We start from the raw sequence: 26071 nt of genomic DNA, 5'->3' as shown, positions 1-26071 counted from the left end.
CCCATAGTGAGCTTGCATGAAGTAGAATTGAGTCTTCTAGTGGAGCTTTGCTGCAGTAGCACATTTTTACTGATATGTCTCAAGTGTAGCATAATGTTGCAAATAAGTGACTCTTTGAAATGTTACAAAAAGGAACAAGAAGAAGTTAATTTTAAAACTTCCAGGAAAAAAGAAGACAAATACATAGCAGAAACTTTAAAATAGTAACTTTTAACTTGTTACTATAGGCAAATAGTTTCATATTCTTTATCGAAAAGAATATAGCCTTACCCCAGCCATGTGGACTGAGTTTGCTTCCCAGGCTTCTGGGAAATACTCTATTTTATGCAATAACTACCAAATAATTAATGAAGCCATTTGGCTTTTTAAAATACAACTTTTCGGTTTTGGGGGTGGGAAGGTGCGTGCATCACGTTTTTAAATCACATTTTAATGGTGCATCTTTTGAAGTCTATCAGATTTTTCTTCTAATACTTATTATAGCTTTTAGCTCTCAATGTTATTGTTTTGCTATGTAGCTTTAAAAATAAATCTTTCAGCTGAATCCGTGAAATGTGAACTTGTGTTGATATAATTCTTACTGTTTTAATTTCTAGCTTCCCTAAGAATTCACCTGTTGCTCTTGACACTGGAAAGTACATAGCACTGGTAGAAGTCTTAGGAAAGCATGGTAGACTAGAAGGTAATCCATTTGCTTTCGTTCTGTGTTTCTGCTATATAATAAAGGTATCTTGCCTCAAGAATAAAAATGTGAGTTGATATTAATGGTATATCATGTCCTGAAAAGTGCTTGAACATTTTGCATACAAATTTGCATGTGAATTCAACCAGAGATGCTTGGACAGTGCAGGCCATTAGTTTTAATGGATTGGCAAGCTTGTCATTTACATTTGCACAGCTCAGTGCTTTTTGCATTTCTGCAGCTAGTTTTTATTAGCATTGCTGTTTGGATTGAGTTTGAAGATCATGGCTTATGGCACAAATTGCGTATGTGCCTAGACTAATGGCTTTGTTTTTGCTTAAGAAGGTCTGAAGGCTGAACATAAAACCTATAAACATAACCTTCTCATAAGAGCCAAGTACTGCAAAAAATCATTTCACTTTTTATAAAGTATATATTTTTCTGTTAGCATTCTTTTATGTGTTTGTTATTGAATTTTAGAGTCAATCTGTCAAACTGCCTGGAAATTCTGACTTTTAATGAGTGTTCTGCAAACTGCCTATTTTGTATTTCTAGATGTTTGCATTAAGCTGTTAGCTCTTTAATTTCTGTAATTTAGTCTAATATAATTCTGTAATTTATGTGATTTGGTTGATCTTTAAAAGAATTCTAGACTGTCGTCAGCTTTAAAAGGTGATTCTGAATATCGAGTTCTAGGATTTTGTAGAAGACTTAACACCATAAAAACGTAGTCCAAGCCTAGACACAAAATGTTATGGTTTTATATCGAACACTATATGATAAAATGAAAAAGCTAATGTATTTTTTTTTCTTGTAAGATCTTTCTTTGAAATTTTCCCTGGCCTCTTATTAAGCTTACTGTTTGAAAAATAATAAACAAAGCTGGTGTTTTCCAAATCATAATAAATCAGATCATGACCACCTCTACATTAAAGCAGTTTGAAAAGATTAGCTTGCTTTTAAAAGCATAAATGTCCCTGAGAAAATAAAACAATTCATAAATATGACCCGATGTAAAGTGGTCAAAACATTCTGTCTGTGCAGTAATTAAGAACGTTATAAAAATGCACTTATTCCATATACCAAAATGTTTATTTCTGCCTTACTAATGAAGCTTAATGAACCTAATGTTTTAACATGCAGTCTGTTAGAAAGCTTTCATTGGCTCTCCTGGGCTAATTAGTATCGACACAGCAAACAGGCCCTATCGGTATCAGACCATTAGTCTGGCTGTATATACAGTGTAAACATATCTTTATTATCTGGCCTCGTGACAAGCCATCTGCTGAAGAAACAATGGAGTGATTTAGCAGATGTTAGCATTGAACGATAAAAGCATCCATTTAGTAGAATCTTGCAGCTCTAGGGCAGGCTGCACAGGGTTATGTGGTGCAGAGTGGGCACACAGTTCCTATCTATAATTTGTAGTCAAAGTTGCAGCAAAATGATAAAACCATGCTATTGTGGATTTATAATTGTAGTCTCGTTTAGAAATGCAAGTAGTAATTAACTTGAAATCAGCATTATACGCCAGAATTTACATTCCTGCTGGGTTTGAAATGCTGTTTTAATAGCAGTTTGTTTTCCCTACATGAAATTACCTAAGGGTCTTTTGTGTTATTTCATTGTAGATGCTATTAACATTCTAACGGAGATGAAAGAGAAGGATGTTCCTATCTCAGACAGAACAGTTGCATCTTTTTTCCGCATTCTTAATGCCGCTGCCATGCGAGGTGAAGTTGAAACAGTGAATCGATTACATGAGACCATTGTGAACCTGGGGTTGGCAGAAACTGCTGTCCTTCATTCCCCTCTGATTACAGTTCACCTTGAAAAGTAAGCTGTGCTTGGGCTTCAGATGAAACAAGTTATGATATGATATTTATTTGTGTTATATGACCTGTGTATGCTATACACAGCTGCACATTCATGGTTGAAAGTGTTCATGCACATAAAAATGCACACACATATAATACTTAAGTGATCTAGGAATAGTAATGAACGAATGTGTTTTCTTAAGTTAGAGTCTGTTTTCATCAGTTACACATCACATCATGGTCTCTGGGATCAACAGCTGTGTTGTATGAACACATCAGAGATGAAGCAGCTGTATATTGGAGCATGCTTATGAATTAGTTGGTTTTAAAGTCTGTTTGACAAGATAGCTATTCAGAGCATGATAGGTATATTCCCAGCTCTTGTGGTTAAGTAGTATGTGTTTTCCCATCAAAACAGCATTATTTTGCTGTGCCATCCAGTACATCTCAGGTGAGTTGAAGGGTGGTTGTTGAACACTGAAATATTTTTAATTCACATAATTTAAATGATTTGATGTTATTGCCAATAGACTGCTATGCTACTGAATTTAAAATTTAAAGTACTGTCTGGTTTGTCTGTTGTGGGTTTTTTTTTTCCATATATACTTTTAATACCATTTAATAGAGAAAAGGAAGTTCATATATTCATTCTGGCAGGAAGTATCTGTAACTCTATGTGTCATGTTCCTTTGCATAAATTTTCGTTACGAGGTGTAGGATATTTTAAGTTAATGCATGTGTGAACTATGCAGCAATTTCTTACTAAAATTGAGCCAAGAGCCCCTTTTCACTTCCTTTACCATATTCACGGTCCTTTTATGTTTTTCTTACGTCATTTATGTAGTTGCTGGATTTTAATCTCTTGCAATTTCTTGCAGTTTGGTTCATGTATATGAAATGTTCTTGGCTTAAAAGTATTACCTATGAAATAAATGAATTTTTCATAGTATTGTGGAAGTCAGCCTCAAAGATGCATATTAACGTTCCTGTTAACTTGTAGAGTTTTTTAGTTTTTTAAGTATTCTGGGTATGCAAGGTCTGTACAACATTTCCTGTACTAAAAATTCTTGTCAAAAAGGTGTAACTCTTGGTAGATGTGTGTACATTCTCTTCTAAAAATAATATTTTATTGTAGTGGTCGATACTTAAGAATATAGTATGCATCTTTTCAGTCAGCAACACTGCTTTGGTTACAACACAAGACAAGGCAGATGTTTATGAAAGTAGTTTAACTGCAATCACATGTAACTAATGTGTCAAAAATATCTGATACGCTTTGCAGTGTGCAGTAAGAGAGGCTGCATTTTACGTAACTGCTTTATGCATGTTGACATGCAAGCTGTACATGGTGCTACATGGGTTCTTTTCACCTCAGAAGTAGTATATGATGATGTAAATAAAGATGTGATTGCAAAGTGAGTGCAAAGGGGGACAGTAAAGAGTGTTATTTTAGTTTGATTCCACGTCCTTTTGGATTGTAAATGTTTGGTATAACTTTCTAAAAAGTTTTTTTTAGTAAAGGGACTCTTGATGAGACAAGATTTTTAAAGGAGAAAGTAATTCCGTACTGTGGAACTGTATGGCTACAAGTCATTGGTACTCACCTGTATAACTCAATAGATTTTGTTTATATAAGTACAATACAAAGTAAGCTCATTTCCTATGGGTTTTTTTGCTGCCTAATGGGTGGAGAGACTTGCTTCCTCTCCAGTGTCAGGCAGAACAGAAGGGGGAAGCTTTTTCCACATAATTTGCTTGGGAGGAATAAGTAAATTTCACTGATTTTGATTTTTCTTTATTTTTTGGTCTTGGAGATGATAAGACTTTTTGAAAGTTATGAGTGACTGAAATAAGTGTTAGTCACTTCTTGCAGCAGTAGTGCTTACTATTTGCCACCCTGCAGCTCAAGTATCATGCTGAAATGCTGTCATTTAGCTGCAGGTCGTCAGCATGCCTCTGAAATTAGCTCTGCGATGTTTTTTAATCTTCCATGGCAGTAGTTGTGCTACTGTTTTGTGTTCTTAATTTCAAACTTTTTAATTGCTTGTAAAGGAATCTGATTTGCTTTTGGAGATTTTTGACAATTGTGGGTGCAAAATGTTTTCATCTACCCCTTTGCTCTGTACCCAGTTGTGAATATTCTGAAATTCTTGCTAAGTCCTAGTGTATGTTAAAAGTGACAATTTGCTGCAGAGCATGGAAAACAAAAAAATTCTTGATGATGAACAGTGTAACTTGACAAAAGCTAACAAAATCTAATATTCTAGTAGAATGGACATTTTGCATTTAATATTTTGAGAAATATTTAACTGAATAACTAGAGACAGAACTCATACGATCTTGGTTTTTTGGTTGTGTTTTTTTTTTTTTTTTTTACCCTGAGTAAATTTAAGGGGAACCACCTCCCTGCTTTTAATTGTATGATTTTTATTTATGACTCTGAACAGTTTCTCAAGATGGTGAAATCACATTAAAAATTAAGACATTCCACCTCTGAAATCTTGGTCTGTCATCCAAGGTCATTAACCTGCCTTGGACAGTATGACAAAAATCTTAGTTTCTAAAAGCTGCAAGGATGTGAAGAGCTTGTACTTTTTCTTAAAACATGTCTTACTTTTGAACTGTTTTTCCAACTTATAATAATTGGAAAAGATTGTTTTACCTACACCATATAAAATTTCTTCAGATTTTAAGGACTAGTTCTGGCTTTTACCTTCTCTACCAACTGTCAGGGGAAACCTGTTTGAACATGAGCCATTTTACAAAACTAAAGAGGTTTGTGAAGGTAACCTGCTCCTGTGCTATCCGATACTTTGATAATACCTATTTACAGAATGATAAATTAACAGATACAGTAACTAGTGATGATTTTTTCCTTCTTCCAAGAAAGATGCACAAGCCAACTTTCGTACAACCAAAAATAGGAATACACATCTTAAAAATTTGATGTGGTTCCTGTCTTTTCTTTAACATAAGTTTGTTTCTACTCTCCTTGAATAATATCATCTCTGAGAAAACAAACAAAACGTCTTCAGGTTTTAAATTTACTAATTCCCTATATCCGAAGAGCTTTTAAGCAGAGGGAAGAAAATTTGCAGGTAAACTATGAAAACATTATGTTACAGACTGTATGAACAAAATATTTTGTAGTCTTAAGTCTGTGAACACAGGCAGTTAATATTTGTATTTTAAACAATCAAAAGGCTGTAGCTGGACTGTGTTTCTTTAGTAAGTGTATTTTAGTATTTTTGTCCAGTAAGGCATTGTGTGCTGGTTTGTGATTAATCTTATATAAACCCATTTTGTTTAGTTTCTTATGTAGTAGATACTTCGTGAATCCAGTGCCTTGACGATTTTTCTCTTGTTTTTTTCACAGAGTTAAATTCACTTGTGATTTTGTTAGAGATCATTCTGTAGCACATAAAAGTTAATTGACTTTTAAATTTACTTTTAAAAATAAGCATCTTTTTAAATTAGGTGTTATTTTTAGTGAGTAAAAATATCTCTAGTGGGGAGAGTTTTTTCTAATTTTTAGTGGCTTTATTTCAAATATTTGTATTAAAACTCTTACGTGTTGCAATGAAATTAGGGATGTTTGGCTCTCGTACTCCATTATTGCAATTAGGAATTTAGCATCATCAGTGCCAAAGGACAAAAGTGTCTCATTTGCCCTATGGGGACAGGACAGTGATAAGATGATTTTTTGTCAAGGATCATTGGGTCGTAATTAAGTTACATTCATGGCTATTGCTTTTTGAAGGATGATTGGTAAATGACAGGCTTCATGTGCTTGGTGCGGACAGTGTTCACTAGGGTTTTTTCTCCCTCTGTCAGAAAATCCTGTTGAGTCTGATAATGTAAATGTGGCATTTTATTCTGAACAAAAGAGCAGGGAAATGAGCTATCTTGTCTAATCATTCAGTTGTTTAACACTGACTTCCAGTTTAGACTCAATTGGCTGGAAAGCACTTGACATGTGAAGTTAGTGCTGTTCGGAACGCATGTTTGAGTAAATTTTAAAGTAAGTGACAGCTAAATTGTACCTAGGGAAATTACAAAGCCTTCAACACAGTTAATTTTTTGGGGAGGATTAGTTGTAATTGCAACACCAGTCTCCTTGAAAATTCCTTAGTATAGCAAATGAACAGAAAAACATTTAGCTCTTTCAAGAGCCTGTTCTCTTTTAACAGAATAATTTTTGTAAAGCTGATTGTACCTTGCTGAATTGACTTCCCTCTACACTAACATCTGCTTCAGATTTGTAGAGAGGGATTTGTTTTACCAGACTATCCTCCACCCCCACCCCAGAGAGTCCCTTTTTTCTTTCTACCTCTCTAGTGATTTCAGGTTTGAGAGCTTTTCAATCAGTAAACCCCTTAGGTAAATTGCCACTTCACTAAAGCTTTATGCATAATGTTGCAGCACTTCATTCCAATTAAAATCAATATTTGGAGTCTTATTTTTATCAGGCAGACTCTCTGGTTGGGAAAGTTTTTTATTACAAGTAAAAGGGTTAGATTTAGTGCTACATTCTTGAAGCAAGAGGGGAGTGGCTTGTTCAAATTGAAGGCGGGGCTGGGGTGTTATATCCATGCACGTTATAGCCAGTCCTGCTACAGAGTGCGTTCTGCAAGCACTCAGACATCTGAGTAATTTTGTCTCTTCAAATAGCTTTGTGTGAGTAAAATTGCCCACACAAATATTTTGGAAGATTGTGCCCATAGTATCTTGGACTTCATAGGTATCCTAAACAGAAACCAAATGAATCAAAAAACTTATGGTATCTTAACCCTAGCGTCAATTTAGTTGAAAAATAATGCCCAAGTCGGACTCTTCTGGGATTACATAAGGGCCAGGCATAATACAGTGATGACTGAGGCTCCTTCTGTCATTCAAAAATAATAGTATATCTTCTTTTTTTGAAAGAACAAGTTTCAATGAGAGGGAAAAATACACCTAATCTTTAAGTGGAACAGGTGTTAGTACTGAACAGATAATATTTGTGAGTGACTTAAAGCTGTAGTATCTGGCCAACTCAAATATGAACACAGATGATCCATGCTTCATTTTTAAATACTATTTTGTCCAGACTGACACTGGAAATCAGATTTTTCCAACATGGCTATGAGTATTTGAGCTTTATTTCTTTTTTTGACTCAATCCATATTAATTAAATAGTAATTTTGGACCAGGCTTTTAGTGTAATAGTGTAGTAAGTATCCTTTGGGAAGATAAAAGGGTGTTCGACGTGCATAGGTTTGTACAGAAAGACTGACGTATATTTTTGAATGTACGGATGTTTGTTAGCTTAAAATCCTTATATGTCTAAATAGCATTTTCTTAAAATGTGGAAAATCTTTTTTGTGCAGTTTTTTCTTTAAGTTAGTGAGTCATAACAAGAAACACACTAAGATGTTACCTTTACTCGAAATTTGAAGCCTACAGTAAGTTCCTAATTTTCACTGGGCTTTTCTAACAGGATTAAAAAACTGCTTACAAAAGTAGTTGCTGGTACTTACTTGGAATTAATTGCAGTTTGTGACAATTAAGAAATACTGCAGGTTCTTGAATAAATCATATTAACTCAAGTACAAGCATAAGCTTGATGGTTTTTTTTACTTTGCAGTAGTAGTACAAATGGGTTTTTTGTAGAGGCTGAGCTTTTATACCTTTTATACCTTCTATTGTTTTATAGCTGGTTGTTGCCAGTTCTATCATTTATCTGTTTGATAAACACTCTTCACTAGTAAACTGTGGGTGACTGGTTGGTTGCTTGAATGCAACAGAACAAATATATCAGATTTCGATAGATTCTAAACAAACGTCTAGTAAATTAGTGTGTAAGATGCTGACCTCCTTAAATGCAGACTTATTCAGGTGTCTTTGAGCAATAAGTACCAGTAAAAAGTACAGTATTTCCATTGTTGTCATCTCAGTTCTTTGCTGACTTTTTTTCTCTGCGTATACAGTATTAATGCCTTCAGAAGTATACATTTGGAGACTAGAAAACTCTTAATGTTCCTGTTTGAATGACATTCCAATTATTCATTCGTTTATTGATAGCTTTGACCTAAAAACAGTCACTTTAATCCTTTAGGAGTACAGCTGAGACAATACTGTTTGAGCATCAGTCTGAAAAGCTAGGTTTATCACTGAAAACTTTAATTTGAATGTATAAATGTTGTTGTGCCTCCTTAGAAAGTGAGTAGTTTTCTGTAAAACTGTTTTTTCAGATGTTAACTAAACTTGCATCTAAAGCAGGAGAGAAAAATACTGATTATATAAAGCTTTATATCTGTCTATGGTAACTACCATAGTATTTCTCTTTTATGACAGTAATCTAGCCTGCAACATCTACTTGCAGTTTTGAAATTAACCTGTAATTTAGTCTTCACCCCAAATGACAAAAATTCAAATGACTCCATGGGGTGCCAGAAGATGCACTGTAAACAGGGCTCAGTAAGGGGGATAAGGTAGAAATCTATCATCTTAGGTTCATTTTCAGAATGCCAGTACTACTGAACAAAATTCTTCTTCTGTGATCTGCTTTTAAAATTTTGAAAATATTAGCCTAGATGAAGATAGTATATAGTAGTCTAGATAGTTCCTCCTTTGAAAAAGCAAAATTTGTGCTGCACAAGAAATGCAGTGTGAGGAGACGATATCTGAATTTGGCTTAACAGAACTATCTTAATTTGTTAAGGTTCAGCTGATCAATAATAAAGTTGCTTCAGGAATGCAAAATCATTATTTTGAGTCAGTTTTATCATGGCCTTCAGCTGCTGCTGTTAAGTGGATTTTTTTGGAGGTGTGTTTTTTGCTTTTTTTCCCTTGCCTACTTCCACCACCTTTTATTTGAATAGCCTTTTGAAATCTAAAATGCAGTCTTAGTGATGGTTTGGCTTCTTTACTATATTTTGTGCCTGTCATCTTGTTTTGTTTCAGTTTAAATCTTCCCCTTCAAAGAATAACTTCACATATTGTTTTACCAGTGTTTCAGCGGTTGTCCTCTGGTTTTGGTTTGGTTTTTTTCAGATTGGGTTGTAGTCTTTTGAAAAAGAGTCTGCAGATTTAGTTCTGTTAGTTGCACAGTGTAGAATGTTGATTTATATCTTTTATTATTTTAAGTTCCAGATCTGATTGTTTTTATGGCTTTTCAGTTTTGCATTTTGACTGTGTATACTCCTGAAGGCATTAGTACTGTATATGCAGGGAAAAAAGTCAGCAAAGGACTGAGGTAACAACAATTGAAATATCGTACTTACTTACTGCTCAAAGACTTCTGAATAAGTGCATTTAGGGAAGTCAGCATTTTATGCACTAATTTACTAGTACCATGGATATATACTAGTGCTGTGGCTCTATGTGACATGGATAGGCCAGCATAAAAGACATTTTGGTACCATACTATATTGCTAAATTAATTGCAAACCCCACATTTTTATTGCAGAAAATATACATTGGATTCTGACCTTTATATAGAATGAAAAAACACTAGCCCTGCAATTGTGACGAAATGGAAATCAAGAGATGATTTATAGCTAGTCTGTAAAGATGTAAAACAAGTATAAAGCAATCTAAAGAGCAGTGGTTAATTTAATTAACTCTGGAGATCTATACTGACATAAAAATGCTGCGGAAAAAATTTAAAGAGCTTAAAAATTGAAAATGTCTAAAGAGAGACATTTGGAGGTAACATAATGTGCACAATATTTCTTATTAACAGGAAAAATAGAACTCCAAAATACAAACTGAAATTTCCATGGAATTGGGGTTTGGACACAATAGTATATAGCAGAACTTAAGATTTTTACTTCAAAAATTAAGTGCTTCCAATGATGAAGAGTATTCACACCTCTGGTTAATTTGTAGTGCTCATGCAATCAAAAATTACACAGCCAAGAGGTTTAGGCATAAATCTTCAGTTCTGTTTTCATTTCTGTGGTGGCTCTCAGGCATACATGGTATTTGTTTGTAGGAAAACTTTACCTGTTATTTCAAAGTAACTGTAGCATATTGAGGGGGCAAGGGGAGAATAACACTCGTGGATTATAGACTGCTGAATGAACTTTCCTTGAAATTTTCAAGACTGAAGTGGATTCAGAATGCACTGCTCCCGCTTGGAATGTTTGATTGTTTTTATTCTTGTTTTGTTTTATTCCACAAGGGATGACATGCCTGCAGCTCTGGAAGCTTTAATCAACTGTTATAAGAAGTATGGTAAAATTCTTCAGGTTCATAACATCTACTGTAGACTGATAGAAAAAGGAGATGCTGATCTTCTGCAAAAGGGTTAGTTGCATGTAGTCAAATGCTGTCTGGTTTTGTAACTGTGTTTTCTGGAGGCTTTTCTTCCATGATTTGTATATCATTTCTTTCATTCGAAAGAAAAAAAAAATGGTGTTTATATATGTAACTTTAAAGCACTTAAATGATGCATACGTTCTTCAAATTGAAAATTGATATTAATTTCAAATTTAGAAGAACAACACATCTGTTTTTCAAATAGTTGTGCAGTTAAGAAATCCTGTATCCTCACTCTCTACAAGTAGACAGTGCCAATATATAGGCTATTTTGTTGAATTTAATTCAAAATATAGTGCAGATGAACAGAAAAACATTTAAAATATGCTCAACCACAAAGCTACAACAAATTGTGTAGTATGTTGTAATCATTCTGTATGTTTCAAAGTTTATTTCCCTATAGCTTATTCTTGGAGTTTTGTGAAGCTTGGAAAATAATAGTATTAAGAATATCTGATGTATATATTAAAATGCTTCAATGTATTTAGTAAATTATGTAGTAAATTTAATGAGTTTATTCTCTCTTTAGTTTCAGATTTTATAAGCAGAGAATATGGTGACATGATGGCTCTTTATGATCTCTTCTTCGCCTTCTTGCAAACAGGGAAATACAAAGAGGCCAGGAAGGTCATTGAGGTGGGATTTTAACTATAGTACTCTCATCGTGCAGCTATTTAGACTCTTAATTAGAAACATTTAAAGTTTTTAACCTTTAATTAGACTTGTTCCGATTCATGTTAATAGAATTCAATCCCAATAATAAAAAAACCTCAACCAGCTTTATTTTGTATAATTACAGTTCAGAAGAGACACAGTCTTGTTGTATATTGAAATTGTTTCCTCACATTTTCAAATTTGCTGTTATATATCAAAATGATATTTGCATATTAAATATCGGATTGTGGAACAATTAAATTAAACTGGCATTCCTGGGTGTAAAGTTGCTAATCCTCTTTCCGAAAGAATTCTTTGTTCTTAAAAGCACTGGAATTTAATTTGCTGCAGACCATGCTCAGATTTATTTGTAATGCTTGTCTACAAGTTAATCAGCCAAACAAGCGCTGTCTGCTACTATTTGGCATTTAATTTAGCATTTCTTCTCTCTCTCTCTCTCTCTTTTTCAGGATAGTAAGCAGCTTATAGGAAGTGGTAGGTGACAAACTTGGTCTATTTAGGATTAGTATATTTTATCTAGACTTGATTGAAATTGTGCTTACTGAAATTGATAAGTCAAAGGGGCAGCTGCAGAGTCTGCCCAGATTGTGATTATTTTTCTTAACACAGTTGTGTGTTTTTAAAATGCTGCATAAGTTTTCTGGTTAATGTGTGGGAGGAGGCATCTTGCAGAAAAAGTAATGCTTTGTCCTCATTGTTTTTGTGTTATATACATACACAACTTTGTAACCTAATTTTGGGGTTTTTTTCCTTCCTAAGGCAAAGTATGCTTTTTTCCTAATTTCCCCTAGAGTATTTGAAATACCAGTTATCCCTACTTGAATTATCTAATAGAATTATTGCGTTTAAAAAATCTGAACTCAAGATCTGCTTGTTAGTCTGTGCTGGAACGATACTGTCCTGCTGCAGGGTGTGTGGAAATTGCTAAGCACAATGTTGAAACATTAATATTTTTGTTCTAAGAGGGTTTTTTGGAGCTCAGCGTTTTATAATACAGAAGAATATCAGTATCTGACAGAAGACGACACTGAGGAATTGTTTTGTAGTGATTAAAGCATACAGGAGGTAAAAGGATGAAATCTGAGAATTGCGTGTAAAATTAAGACTGGTACTTGATGTGATTTAGCAGCTGTTTCTTTGATACTGGCTTTTAATTTCTCAAAACTTACATTGGTGGCTACAGTTCAGCAGTCATGAATAAGATAGTAAGCAAATTATCAGATTGTTTGGGCTTTTAAACTTTTGTCATTTTCATAATAGGTGCCAAATTATCTCTGCAAATATTTGGTATTTGGTGATTGATCATAAATTATTAGTAACGACAAACAGACACTTAGGCATAAACCTGAACACCTGATATCTAAATGGAAGTTTTCCTGGCTTTTTATGCTATTTAGAGAGGGTTTTCTTGCTCTTACCTAACTTCCACGAAGTATGAATTAGAGCTTTGTATGTGCTGTTGAGAAAAAGAGGTTTTAAATTCCAGAATTTTTAGGAGTATAGGAGTTTAGCTGGGAATAGTATTCATGTATTTTACCAGTGGATAAGGTGGCACAAAATCAGTTACTATATGGTGTGTTATATTTTTAGTATTCTTTTATTATGTAACAATATGTTAGGTATTTTCAAATGAATTTTTTCCATGGGGCGGGGGGGGGGATCTTAAAATTGGTATTCTGCTGAAGAAGAAAATAGCTTTTATTGCTTTAAACCATAAACAAGATGGTTTTTTTGTCTGTTGGGAAGTCGAAGCCTTAATGAATAGAATGTTGAAGATGGAGTACAGGGTGTAGGTATGAACCTTTTCTCTAGTTCAGTGGGTTTTGCGACTAAATTACTTGTTGATTGTGGTCACGTTGTTTTTCTATTTTCCATTCTTATGAAATAATATTCAGTAAAGGTGATCAATCGGTGCCACTTTCTACATGCTGTTGCATTTTAGGCATAGATTACCTTTCAGCACGTACTTTTACCGTATATTGCTAATTATGGTGGTCAATTGATTTTAGTGATATCATTAGTTTTAAAAGTATCTACGGAGTTAATAGAGAGTATCTGAAAGGGTAGTAATGAAGCTGGAAAAAAATTTCCTTAGGAGCTAAGGAAATGAAGACCGTGGAGGATATGGTCATTTAAATGTGGTGTTACTCATTGGAGACCACTGCCTCTGCTTGCTCTTGCTATTTTTAGAAATCAGAGGTACACTAGATGCTTATGTGAAACTTAGTGACAGCTGCTGCTTTGAAAAAATTGCAGCTCAAAGCCCCAGGAATAAGAAAATAACTTAAATCTCAATCTTTGGTAAAATGCAAATGGGTGACAATAGTGGGAAAGGAAGAAAGGTAAGGTTTGAGTCAGATTATAAAAATCAGGCCAGAGTTGTGTATGTACGTTATCTGATCACAAATGTGTTGTGCATGTATATATATATATATGTATATATATATAAGCTCGTGTTGTGAGATATCGTCATAGCAAGAAAGTGTAAAGGTCTAGGGCTCATCTGCTTGCTGGAAGAAGAGCAAGACTAAGCAGAGAACGATAGTATAAAAGACAACGAAAGGTGAACAGAAAGGAGATGAGGCCAAGAATGCACCTGACGGATACCAGAACAAGTAAACTGAAGCTTGGTGGTGTGAGTCTCTTGAAGTGATGCTAAGTTAAAGAGAAGCTATGATTGAGAAGACTGGGGTGGGGGGAAATACAGCTAAGTTCTGAAGCATCACAGTTTGGTTGATAAGTAACAGTTTGCAATGTTGCTAGACTGCCTTTTTAAGCTTTTGAAGGTCTGTTCTCATTTGTTCTGTGGCAGATAGCTAGAGAAGAAAGCCTCTCTCAGAGACAATATCTCCAAATGAGGCAGCCTTGGCTGCTCTGTAAAGTAAAAGTCTATTTTATTCTAGCTGTGGCTGAAGGTTCCTGAGCCCTTGAAGTTATGCTGGTAGATGGATGTGCTGGTAAATGCTCATTTGCTTTCCACTGTGAACAAGTTCTACCATTGGATGCTGTAGTACATCAAAGTATGATTTAGTCTTCAGTTCTTAATTGCACCTCAACTGATAAGTTAGCTTTTGTCTTGAGTCCTTTAAAGGTGATCATGCCAAAACAAAGTTGGCACATGTCTCTTCTTGCCCCTTACCATAAGGTCACATAGTAGCTTCTTTTCCCTTGGAGTGGCGCAGCGTGACTTCTGTGTCATCAAGTCTAGCTCTAGTTACTTTGGAATTTATCCCTTACTTGGAGGGGCAGTTTAATTGCCTTTTTTCCTTCGATTTTGTTTTTCATAAGAAAGAACAAAGAAAGAAAAATAAGTTAATACATTTTTACTTCAACTAAATTAAACTATATTGTAAGTAATGTAGGCTAAAAGAAAGGGATATGAATTTTCAGTAAATAGGATTAGAGAAAAAGTACCTTCTAGAAAATTACTTTCTTTACATGTCTTCTAAAATGTTGTCTTATTTTGAAAATGTCTAATCAAATTTTCTCCTGGAGAGAGATCTTATGTAATTATTCATATGTGTTGCTCCAGAGCTCCAGGTAAGTAGATCAGATAGTCTGGAAGAGTTGCTTGGCCTAGTATTCTTTTAAGTTTGGTATATAAATGATAAGAGAATTTTCTCGAGCCTAGTCCCCCAAATCCCTTCAATCCACAGCTTCTTACCTGTTGCCAGAACTGGGCAATTGGAATTCCCTTATGTCTACTCGGTTGTTGACTGCCAGTTTATTAAACAGATCAAGCTGATGGTTGAGAGCTGGACAGATGTGAAGGTCATCCAGGAGAGTGGGAATGAAAAAGAGAATGTACACCACCTTGGAGGAATCTACTTCCTTCCCCCTTCACCTGTTACTCTCTTATTTTGTTTGCATGCTGCATGGAGATTTAAAGATTTCACCAGCTAAAGTAGCTGGAATATAGTTTGTGTCTGTCATTTTGGTCCAACTTTAATTATTTGGTCATCTCTGAATTTTGCAAGTAAGATCTCTTACTTGCAGCTGTTTTACCTGCTTGATGGTTGAATACTTCTAGACTTGCCCTTTTTCCTTCATTTATTATTCATGCTGAATGCAATTATCAAAATACTCTCTGAATCTACATGTTATTAAGCCCATGTCCACGCTTGGCTCTTTCTGGTAGAGTTAACAAGACTTATATGTAGTTAATTACTGTCACAGTCCTGCAGCAGAGGTTCAAGGAAGCGCTTCTATAAATCTGCTTAGCAGAAGTCTAAACCATGTTTTCATGAAGTAGAAATGAACACTTTACACCTATGGCTAAAGCATGCAAGATTTTAAACTGGTCTGAAATCCATTTCTGCACTGTATTGATAAAGTCGTTACACCTTAAACTGTATTTCATTGGACAGCAAAATACTTCCGTAAAAAAAACTGAAACAAGCACCATGTTAAAAAAAGGGTATCGGGTCACCGGCGTTTTTAGTTAGGAACTTATGGACTCCCTGGTAAGAACTAGGAGTTGGTAGAGAAGTTCAACTGTTTTTCTGTTGTTTGACAGATACTTCCTGAAATCTTTCTAGATCAAATCACATCAGCTATTACATTAAAAATGTTCCCACAGTGAAAGAGTAAAAGCTCTTGTTTCTGCTCTGTTTTTAATTTTACTGGAAATGAAGGCTAGGAGCGGATTACTGTATTTGGGTTATAGAGAAAGATCTTGGAACTGTATGGCAAATTTTTTTAGTAGAAGACCAATGTGTACAAGTTTTCTACCACAAGAGGAACCTTCCTTGAAAATGGCAATGCATAGTGCATGGCTTCAGAATTCTTTTAACCAGATTTTAGTTAAGTGTGATACTTTCCTCGTCTTCTGCTCTCGTACTAAATATATCATTTATATTTAATAGTTAAATATATCATACCACATCTCAATACATTTATGTGAAGAATTGAGAGACAAATGGTTGTGAAATATTTTAATGGAATGTGTTCCAATGTGAATAAATGCAAGAAAAGGCATTTATTCACATTGGAACACATTATTCACATTGGAAAAGGCTGCTGAAATTCATGACCTTACAAAAGAACCATTTGGGGTGAGTTTAGTTTACAGGAATATTTCTATCAACAGATGTCAAGTTAATTCAGGAGGTAAATGGATTTAAGCAAAGAATTGTGACATCTACTGTCAGCAGACCTCAAGATACCAGTTGCCATTGGATTTAATCTACCATAAAAACAATGAGAATATTTCTACTTGATATTGAGAGATTACAACCTTCTTTCATCCAGATTGCTTTTTTAAGAGTCTTCATCCTAAAATTGAGTCTTGCTGAGTTTATGCTGGAGATGAACTATTGGGAGAAGATGCTTTCTTGATTTGTGACAGCAGGATTTAGGTTTTTTTTTTTTAATATGTAACTTAATGATGGTTACATCTAGTGTCTGAATTTGCCTACAAAGAATTATTTTTGATCCTGTTAAGAAAAGAGTTGAGGTGATTAGAACAAAATGTAAATGTTTGTGAATGTTGAATGCAAATTGTATTAGGTAACGGTGGTCTGAGATTGAGAAGTAGTTTGTAGGGGGTGTAATAGCTTTTATTAGAGTAACTGTATACAGCTGAGAGGGAGGGGGAAGAATGAAGAGCTTTTAGGCACGCAAGCCCTGTAATTACAAGAAAAGATTATTTTTTTTCTTACTATTGAGTCCTATTAGTCTAGTAAAAGCATTACTTCTCCTTGTGAAACTGGACTCTGATACAGCTGTTAGAGAAGTTGGATTTTGTGTCCATGCATATGTGTATGTGTGTATGTGGGTTAAATAAAAAAAATGGGTGCTTGCTAGTTCAGTGCACATTATTTAGAAGTTCTTAAATACTGCTTTCTTAAAAGAAAGCAAATGAATATGTTTCAAATAAGTAAGTTTGGTAAAGGAGATGACTGCTGAACAAATTCCTTCCAGAAAGGGAGAGGGTAATGTGTTTGGAATGTGGGATCATGGTAAGAGCTGTGCAGTCTTTCTTAGCTCCAGGGACTTTGTGTTAGAGGGAAGATACTACTGAGTTTTATAATGCTTTTTTTCGTTCATCATACAACATAAAACCACATTCCAATGCAAAGAGCAAATTTTTGCTCTAAGTCTAGAACGTCCTTGAGGATTTTGTTTTGAGCAGGGTTTTTGCATGTTTTCGATGTCAGCTTTTCTTCCAGCGTGATTATTGTTGTGAAGTTCTCTTATTGTCTAATGATTTTTTAATAATAATACTTTAATACATAATTTCTCTTGGAAATCTTGCTGGTAAATGTAGGATATTCCAATAGTACTTAAACATACATCAGTCTCAGTTGTCATGAGTAATGCTAAAGTTATTAAGTTTCTTTCCTGTTTTTATTTTGGTATTTTTTGGAAAACAGTCAAGTGTCCTTACATTTTTCTCAATGTCTGCCTAGCATAGAGCAGCATATATTCCTATTTCAGGTGAAATAAATAAAAGCATGAGTATTTACTCAACAGATACTAACTGTGTTGGTAAAGTCAGTGAACTACATAACTGACAAAAGCTTTGAGGCAAATACATACTTCTGGAAAATAAAAACCCGAAAGTAAAAGCTTTCCCAGTGGAGACTATATGCTTTGCGTTTTCTTATTATGAACTACTGCTACTTTTTATGTAAAAATTAACCTAGTAGAAGTAGACTAGTTGCTACCTTGGCTGATTGTAGAGTAGGCTTGAATTGTAATCACTCCCAACAGGAGAGTTAGGGAGGATAAATATGTAGACGTGTGTCCATTTATGTCTTTCATTAAATATCAGATAGTGCAAATAAAGTATCAAATACACTATAATTGAGTAGGTTTTGAAGGCATAACTTCCAGTGAAGCAACTCATTATTTTCAAAACTCTGCTGCTGCAGTAGAGCACTTGCCCTCAGTATCAAACATGCAAATTAGTAATATTGAAGGCACAGATTTAATTCTATTCAAGCTTTTCATACAGTTATCCCGTGCCCAAAATGTTGTGCAAGTGTCCAGATGTTTCAAATGAGCTTCTCATTAAACAAATCAGTATTATGGGGGTTGGGATGTGTTTAGTCGTATTTATTTCTGGGCAAAATTGCTTACAAAGAACAAAAGCAGTTACTCATTTTTTAGAGAGATCCCATCTTGGCTCTGAGCAGTTTGGAAGGTTTCCTTTTGTTTAAAAAGTGAATAAGGATATCTTTCCATGCCATCACCAAAGAAACCATTTTTGAAATCCACAAGAGCTGAACTTCTTTCAAGGTGGAAAATGAACTTTAAGAAAAGTATTGCTTCCAGTGTGTGTCATATACAGATGTAGCTCTAGTGTTATCCTGGTAGTACAATGACTTAAAGAAAAGCTGAGGTAGAGAGGAGTAATATGTTTTGTTAGATAGCTGGTATGATTGCAACAGGAAAGACACTTTTTGATGCACTGATCATTTTTACATCTCTCACTCTTTAAAGCTGCACCTTTTATAAATTTGTGTACTGTTCCATAAAAGTCGGTATTTTCAGAGCCAATAATCAAGAGTCTTCTGTATTTTCTGTATATCCCACTATGGCACATTATGCTATACACTTTACATTATGCTATAAAGATCATAATGTAAGAAATACAGCAAAATGGTGTACTTGTTTCATACATATGAACACAGATTTAAGATTATTTAAAAAAATAAAGTAAATGTTTTAATTGGTATTTTTTTTAAAACTAATGCTTTGCTATTTGAAGGTGCAGGAGTATTTAATAAGAGGCAAAAATATAACAGAAGTGTAAGTTAATTTAAACCATTTCATCTATCAGCTAGACTTAGATGGCTATGTAAGGTACAAAAACTTTATATATTGCATATTCTTTTAACTTTCTGATCAAGCAGTGCACCTGCTGCTTAGTAGAAGTGAGGACTTCTCCAAAGAATTTTAACATAGGGGAAGATTCAAGCCTAGCTTGCAGTGTTTATGTTATAAAAAACTTTATTCAAGTAAACTGCCATGCAAAAATATCCCAGGCTTCACTGAAGCTGCCTGGCATTTGTGAGATTTTCATGGACATTTTTGTGGAATCAGGGAAAAATCTGTCTTCAAATTAAGGACTTCCCATCAAATGTTCTGTTTTCACTGATGCTTGTATTAGAGAGAGCTGTTAGAAATGACATATATCAGTTCTTATAGCTGTCTGTTCAAGGCCGTCCGTTTGGAGAAGTGACGCATTTTCTTGCAAGACATTGCTTTGGCATCTAAATCTCAGTAACTGGTTCTGGTACTGGTAACATAAGTCTGTTATGGCTGTTGATGTAACTCATCATGAAACATTCTTCTTCCATTAGCAGCATTAGCTGTCTCTTATTATTACTGGCTTTCTGAGCTGCAAAGAGAGGAATGAATGGATCTACCTGTCAAAGAAATACCATCAGAAAGTACGGCATGGATGACGTTTATAAAATTTGGCTGTTTCTTTGCAATATATTTGGATTGGTGCAGTGTTGGAAGGTTAAAAGAAAAGAATAATCAATCTCATGTCATGTATATGCCAAATGAAAAATACTTCTGCTGACTTTTAAATAACTATGCATCCGAAGCCAGCTGTAGCAAAAGTGGTACTGTTTTGGGACATTCTGGACTCTTAGTTTTCTGAAAGTCCTCTTTTTGAACAATACCCCAGAATTTCTGGTCTGTATGCTGGTTTTTGTGGTTTTTCTCTATAAGTAAGTTTTTTTGTTCAAAGAGAAAAAGGTTGCTTTGGCAAGTAGAGAGAAGTAAATAAATATTTTCTATATGTCTTCTGTAAATTACTTTTCTTTTAAAAAAAAAAGTTTTTTAAAAGTAAAAAAATAGTATTGGTCTGTTAGCTGTAACAGTTACAGAACATTAATGTAAACAAAACTTGAATATTTCTATCATTATTGAAAAATCTGGGAAAACATTGTATAGACTCTTCTCTGACAGGTCAGTATTTTCCCAGACAGTCTGCTTTCTTTCACCTGTAATAGGTAGAAATTAGTTCAAATAAGAATGTTAGTACAGAAAAGATTTTTCTGGTGATTGGACCCCTTCAGTCACCTGTCTGAAGTGACTGGTTCTAGGAAGGCAGAGAACAAATCAAATGCTTTAGTGTGTTAGGATTGTTTCATTCACATGATTTTTGAGTGCTGCTTGGCAATAGTTCTTCTAAAGATGCAGCATATTTTTCCCCCTTCCAGTTAGTTTTTCTTTCTGTGTGTGAAGATATAGAATCAGTGAGTATATTAGTGTAGGGTTGTACGTTGAGCCTCAGAAAGATAGATAGTAATAAATGTGATCAAAAGTGTGGAATGGTTTCTATAGGAGATATGACTAAGTAGGTGAGTTCTTCTTAGTCTGGAGAGGAAACAGTGAAACAGGGGATTATTCTGTATACCACTCATGAAATTAATATGAAATGGAGAGGGTAAAGAGAAATCAGTTGTGTGTTGTCTTCCAATACAAAAACTCTAGGGGCTTTGGATGAAGCTAGTAGAAGCTAGGCTGAAAACAAACAAAAAGTGCAGAAGGTCATTGGGGCAACCCTTTGCCAAAAGATGTTATGAATGATAAATCTTACAGGGTTCCAGGGGCAACCAGAAAAGCTCATGGAAGAGAAATCACTTACTAGAAAGAGTGTGATACACTGAACCTCAAGTAGTTGGAGAGTGAAAGAGCACTAAGCGGGAAGCATTGCTGGGTTTTCTGTCATTCTCTATTCTCCTATAGGCACTGTTAGGGAGAGGATAACAAGCTAGATGAACCTTCGGTTTGGTACAGTACAACTGTTTTATATTCCAAGAGAATGTAAAAGCCAGAAAACCTCCATGTTTAGTTTATGCTGTATGAATTGCTTGAGACTCTCAATAGTTATTTCATTCTTTGAAGTAGTGAATGTCGTAAAAAATTAAAAAGAACCCAACAAAACAGTAAGATTCAATGCTTTTTTTTTTTTAAGTCCATTGAAACAAGCAAGATCAAGTAGTAAATGGGAATGGAAGAGTAGTTAGAGTAACAGGTTTTTACTTAATTTTTAAAATTTTTTGCATTTTTTTAATCTGTATTTTAGTCTGCTGTATTGTAGAAAGTCTGCTTCCTGCTAAATGCAATGTTTAAATTTCCCTAAGATGGTAAGGGATAAGCTACAAATATGGACTATCAGGCAAGCCCTGGAGATTTAGTTAATCTGACCTAGATGTTCTTTTGATGATTGAGACCTGCAGTATGTGAAAACACTTCTCAATTTCAAAATGAAACACAAGGATATCTGTTGTATAACTCAGCTGTCCTTGTAGTGACAGACGCATCAATCATTTCTGAACAGGAAAGGATTTACTATAAAAAGTTTGTAGCTTTGGAGCTGTTGAGTTCATTGGCATTTGAATCAGCAGTGGTATTGGAAGTTGTAAGTGAATTCAGCATTTGAATTTTACCATGTCCTAAAGAGGATTAGCTGCAAATGCAGGCAACATACTTTTTTCTTTTTCATTTTCAAGAGCCTGTTGTGTAAGATCTTAATTCTCGACTTAGTTTTCAGCATATTTTATGTGAAACTGCTTGGTGGCTCTTAAAAAAGCACTGAACAGATACCTGTGAACATAAATAGCTGTAGGTAAAAAACCTCATCGGGGAAAAAAGCAAGTACCTGGGAAGCACAACTGTGTTTAATATATATATACAATTTTTGAATACTTGAGAAGCCACTTTTTCTGTAACCTCTTGGGTTGAGACTGTTTTTATAGTACAGTTAAATACATAGAGAAGATGATTCATGTTGAAGAACTGGCGTGTTAGTGTCCTATTTTTTAAAAACCTTGCAATGGATTGCATAAAATGGTTTGGATGTTTGACAGGATTATACGGCCTAACATTTACCCTGACAAACAGTGTTTCCTATAACTTTAGCAAATTTAAACATTTTTGATTGAAGTTTTGCATGCCAGTTTTCTGGTTTATGCTGAAATATTTCAGAAAGATGTAATGGTAATAATTCTGCTCTTGGAGAATACAGGAAAAGGAAATTATCTGTGTTAAAAGACAGAAAGTAAATTGAATTTTTCAATGGTAGTTGTTTCTGCTGCCTTGGAACTGAAGCTCAATATTTCTCACAGCTTTTTGTTCTAACTGCCTCTTACCTTTTATATGAAGTGGTGTTCAAATTTTGGAAGTCACACTTCATGTTTAAACAGTAGAGACTTCTTAGAATATTAACAGCTAAAAGCCTTCAAGAGTCAAAACACATGTTTCTCTGTAGGGATGAACAGACGTTTCCTTGGAATATCTTTGAGCTATATTAATGTGAATCTGGACAGCTGAAATGAAAGTAGAGCCCTCTCTGTAAATGATCCTTGTGCTAAAACAAGAGAGTACAAAGAAAGTAAATTCAAGTACTCTGTGCGAGGGAAGGGTAAGAGGTAAAAATGGTGGATGCTTTGCATACAGGTTTTTTTGTATAATTTTTTAAGATATGTCAAGATAAGTACTGGCATGCCTGTAGCATATTTCTTCAAGAACTTTGAATTTTCCTATGTTTATTTAAGAATTTATTTAAGTAGAGGAACCAATAATTTGATTATGGTCTGTGGTGCTGAGAAGGCACAGTGTAGTAGTCTATACCAGATGGAGGTTCCAAGGATGGAAACCTTTTTGAGAATGTGTATTCTGTAGCTATAGTCCACTCAAAACAACAAAGGAATGAATAAGCAAAGACTCATCAAACCTGGGAAAGTTAATAACAGAAAGAACTGTAGCATATTAACTATTATACATCAGTTCCTCTGTGTACACACGCTTCAGAGAAAGCCTTTGCACTGTTCTGGGAGAGGAATTGCCTTACAGTTAGTACCTGGCATCTGCGTTGGCAGCGCATCGCAGTTGCAACAGTTACTGCTCTGTAAATTCCTGTTTTTCTTGCTGAGCAAGAGAAGTCAATATCGAAAAACACTGTTGTTTTTAGATATTAACAGTTATAAGAAAATGGCTAATGGTAGCAGGAAGGGGTACCAAATGGTGATGTTGCAGTTTAGAGGCATGGTTTTCTAGTTGCTAAGACATTGCAGTGGTGTTGAATATGAACATTTAATTGTGAAGACAGTTTGGAAACATTTTGTGTAATTCTTTACCATGAGTAATACAAATGACTACCAACAGCAATAATACTCTATTACTGTGGTGATAGAAATGATTTAACATTTCAGTTTATATGAAGTGTATTTTAAATCAACTCAGCAGTGTTCAACCAAAGAGGAAAATGTCTTGAATAAAATGACTGCAATTTTTAAGTCTGTCATAAATGCAGCCTAACTTGATTATTTGTGAGCTTGTAGTCTCATTCAGGTTTCAAAAAACAAACAAAAACTATGAGCTTTTATTATGAGTACATGTACTATGTTTACTTTTTCTTAGAATGGTCTATGTGAAGTAATGTGTTTCTTCTTGTGGAAATATTTTACAGACTCCTGGCTTGAGAGCACACGCTGGAAGGTTGCAGTGGTTTGCAAAAAAGTGTATAGCAAGTAATCAGGTATGTGGCTTGTATGATGTCTTCTATGTAACTGTCATTATATTCCAAGAAAAATTGTTCTGAAATATTTCATTGCTTGATTTTTATGTTTGTGAAAGAACGTGTGACAGGCTGATGAGGTGAACTTAATGCTCTGTGTAAATGCCGGTGTATACTTAAACAGAAATATTATTTTAGCTAAATGCACACAGCATGTAAGTGCACATATATAGAAAAGTAATTGTTTGGATGAGGTATAACTATATTCTTCGTTATTTCTTTTTAAAGATGGAGACTTTGGAACACTTTGTAGAATTAACTCAAAATCTGTTTGAATGTGATAGGGATGAGATGTACTACTACCTGCTTCAACTGTGTGGTAAGTGAGCTTGTGATCTTTTTCATGCTGTAATCTGTTTTCTTTTGCGGTTGGAGATAGGAAAGAACCCCGAATTGGAGAGGAGTTTTATCCTGATATGCAGTTAGCCTGGATACTGTTTCTGAGGCATCTTGTGGGGGAGAGAGTAAAGGTTTTTTTGCCTGCAGACCTCAACACTTACATAGAACTTGTATAGTACAAGTCTTCTAATCCATGCTATTGTCTTGTATCGTAATTTGAAAGTTTATACTGTTTTGGTTTTTAATATGCTTAAAGAAGAAAAACTGTTCATTTTTTATATCTTTGTAACTGATAATGATCTGGAGTCTCCTGTAATTGGATCTGGTTGTGAAAGGTGCATTTTTTTAAAATCTACCAATTCTTTACCAGCCACAACCTAGCTTTTACATCATTTATAGGAATGGAATGGTTTTTAAAGGTGAAAGTTCATTTCTGTGCTACAGACTTAGTGTAGTATGTGTGTATAGTGTTTTTCATTTCCTCTTTTCTGTATTTTTCAGTCTGTGCTGATTTTGTTATTCAGTGTGTCATACTGTATTATACATAATAAAAAATTTTGGAAAGTTTAGTTCTAGTTATTTTAAAGTCTTGAAAAAACATTTTGTGTTAAGATTGGATATGTGCACTAAATAGTAAATTGGGACATAAAAAAAGCGTTACAGGGATTGCCGTGTACTTTGGTAATGTGTATATGTATTAATGAGCCAAATCACAGCAATTTGGTATTTTTTTGTCATGGGAAAACTTGCCTGTGAGCTTGAAGTAATTTTAGGCTGTTCCCCATGTATATTTTTGGTTGACTAGAAATAGTGATGTTTTAATGCTAAATAAAATACTATTCAAACCCTCTTTTTCTTTTCATATGGTAATGAAAGAGGCTTCTTCCCCATTGCACTTACCACAAGCAGAAGAGATGAGTAGTTCCACAAAAAAAAATGACCAGAGACCCCCCTGAAAACTTTGTTGCTTTTCATTTCCTGAACGGCCTCAGAAAGCTTCAAAACCAAACTGTAGCGTTACCCAATCTGGCTTTGCCCATACAGGTTCACCATCAAAAATCATGTAGGCCTGGAAAGCAATCTTGTCTCAAGAGAGAGGGAGCCTTGCTATTTCTCCACTCATTCTATTCACCTCTGGCAGTGACTATGTCTGACAGTGCCTGCCAGGAAGAGAATCTAAGAAGATAAAATTTATCAAATTCTGTCATGCAAAATCTTCAGTCTTCTTTCAAAAGACAAAACCAATTCCATCTATTCAAAGAAGTGGAAAACGTTTGTGGGTTTCTGTCACCATAAAAGACAAAACGCATGCACATTCCTGCTTTCAACCATTTTAGATTATCTGTCAAAGCTGCCTCATGCACAAATACAGTAGTGAGTTGTCATTGTGCACCTAAGCCATAACTTCAGGTCTATTTTAAGCATATAAGGAAAGAATCTACCATCTAGTCCAAGCGGTGATCAAAAATGTTGAAAACAATGCATTTGATTCTGTAGAATCACAGAATAATTTGTGCTGGAGAGAGCCTCAGGAGTTTTAGGCCTAGCCCTTTCACAGAGCTAGGACAGCTTCAAAGTTAGATCACATCATGGCCTTGTCTAGTAAAGTTTTGAGTGCCTCCAAGGGTGGAAATCAAACAGCCTCCCTGGGCAACCTGTTCCAGGGTTTGATCATCCTCAGATACTCCATTGCTGCAACTTTAAACCATC

The 26071-nt window shown here is 34.8% G+C and overlaps 1 protein-coding gene across 1 annotated transcript in view; it reads left to right on the top strand.

Annotated features, from left to right (window-relative positions):
- LRPPRC (leucine rich pentatricopeptide repeat containing) overlaps positions 1–26071 on the top strand; it is a 93763-nt gene that overhangs the window by 40777 nt on the left and 26915 nt on the right. Inside the window, exons 22-27 of the mRNA XM_068416903.1 lie at positions 597–682; positions 2314–2518; positions 10667–10791; positions 11333–11439; positions 23915–23983; positions 24251–24341. Of these exons, the coding sequence (XP_068273004.1) occupies positions 597–682; positions 2314–2518; positions 10667–10791; positions 11333–11439; positions 23915–23983; positions 24251–24341 (683 nt within the window). The remainder of the gene's footprint in view (positions 1–596; positions 683–2313; positions 2519–10666; positions 10792–11332; positions 11440–23914; positions 23984–24250; positions 24342–26071) is intronic.

The sequence above is a fragment of the Nyctibius grandis genome, chromosome 1, assembly GCF_013368605.1.
Source record: "Nyctibius grandis isolate bNycGra1 chromosome 1, bNycGra1.pri, whole genome shotgun sequence".
Classification (NCBI taxonomy): Eukaryota; Metazoa; Chordata; class Aves; order Nyctibiiformes; family Nyctibiidae; genus Nyctibius; species Nyctibius grandis.
The sequence above is the reverse complement of the archived record's forward strand: the minus strand, read 5'-3'. Positions and strand labels throughout refer to the sequence as shown.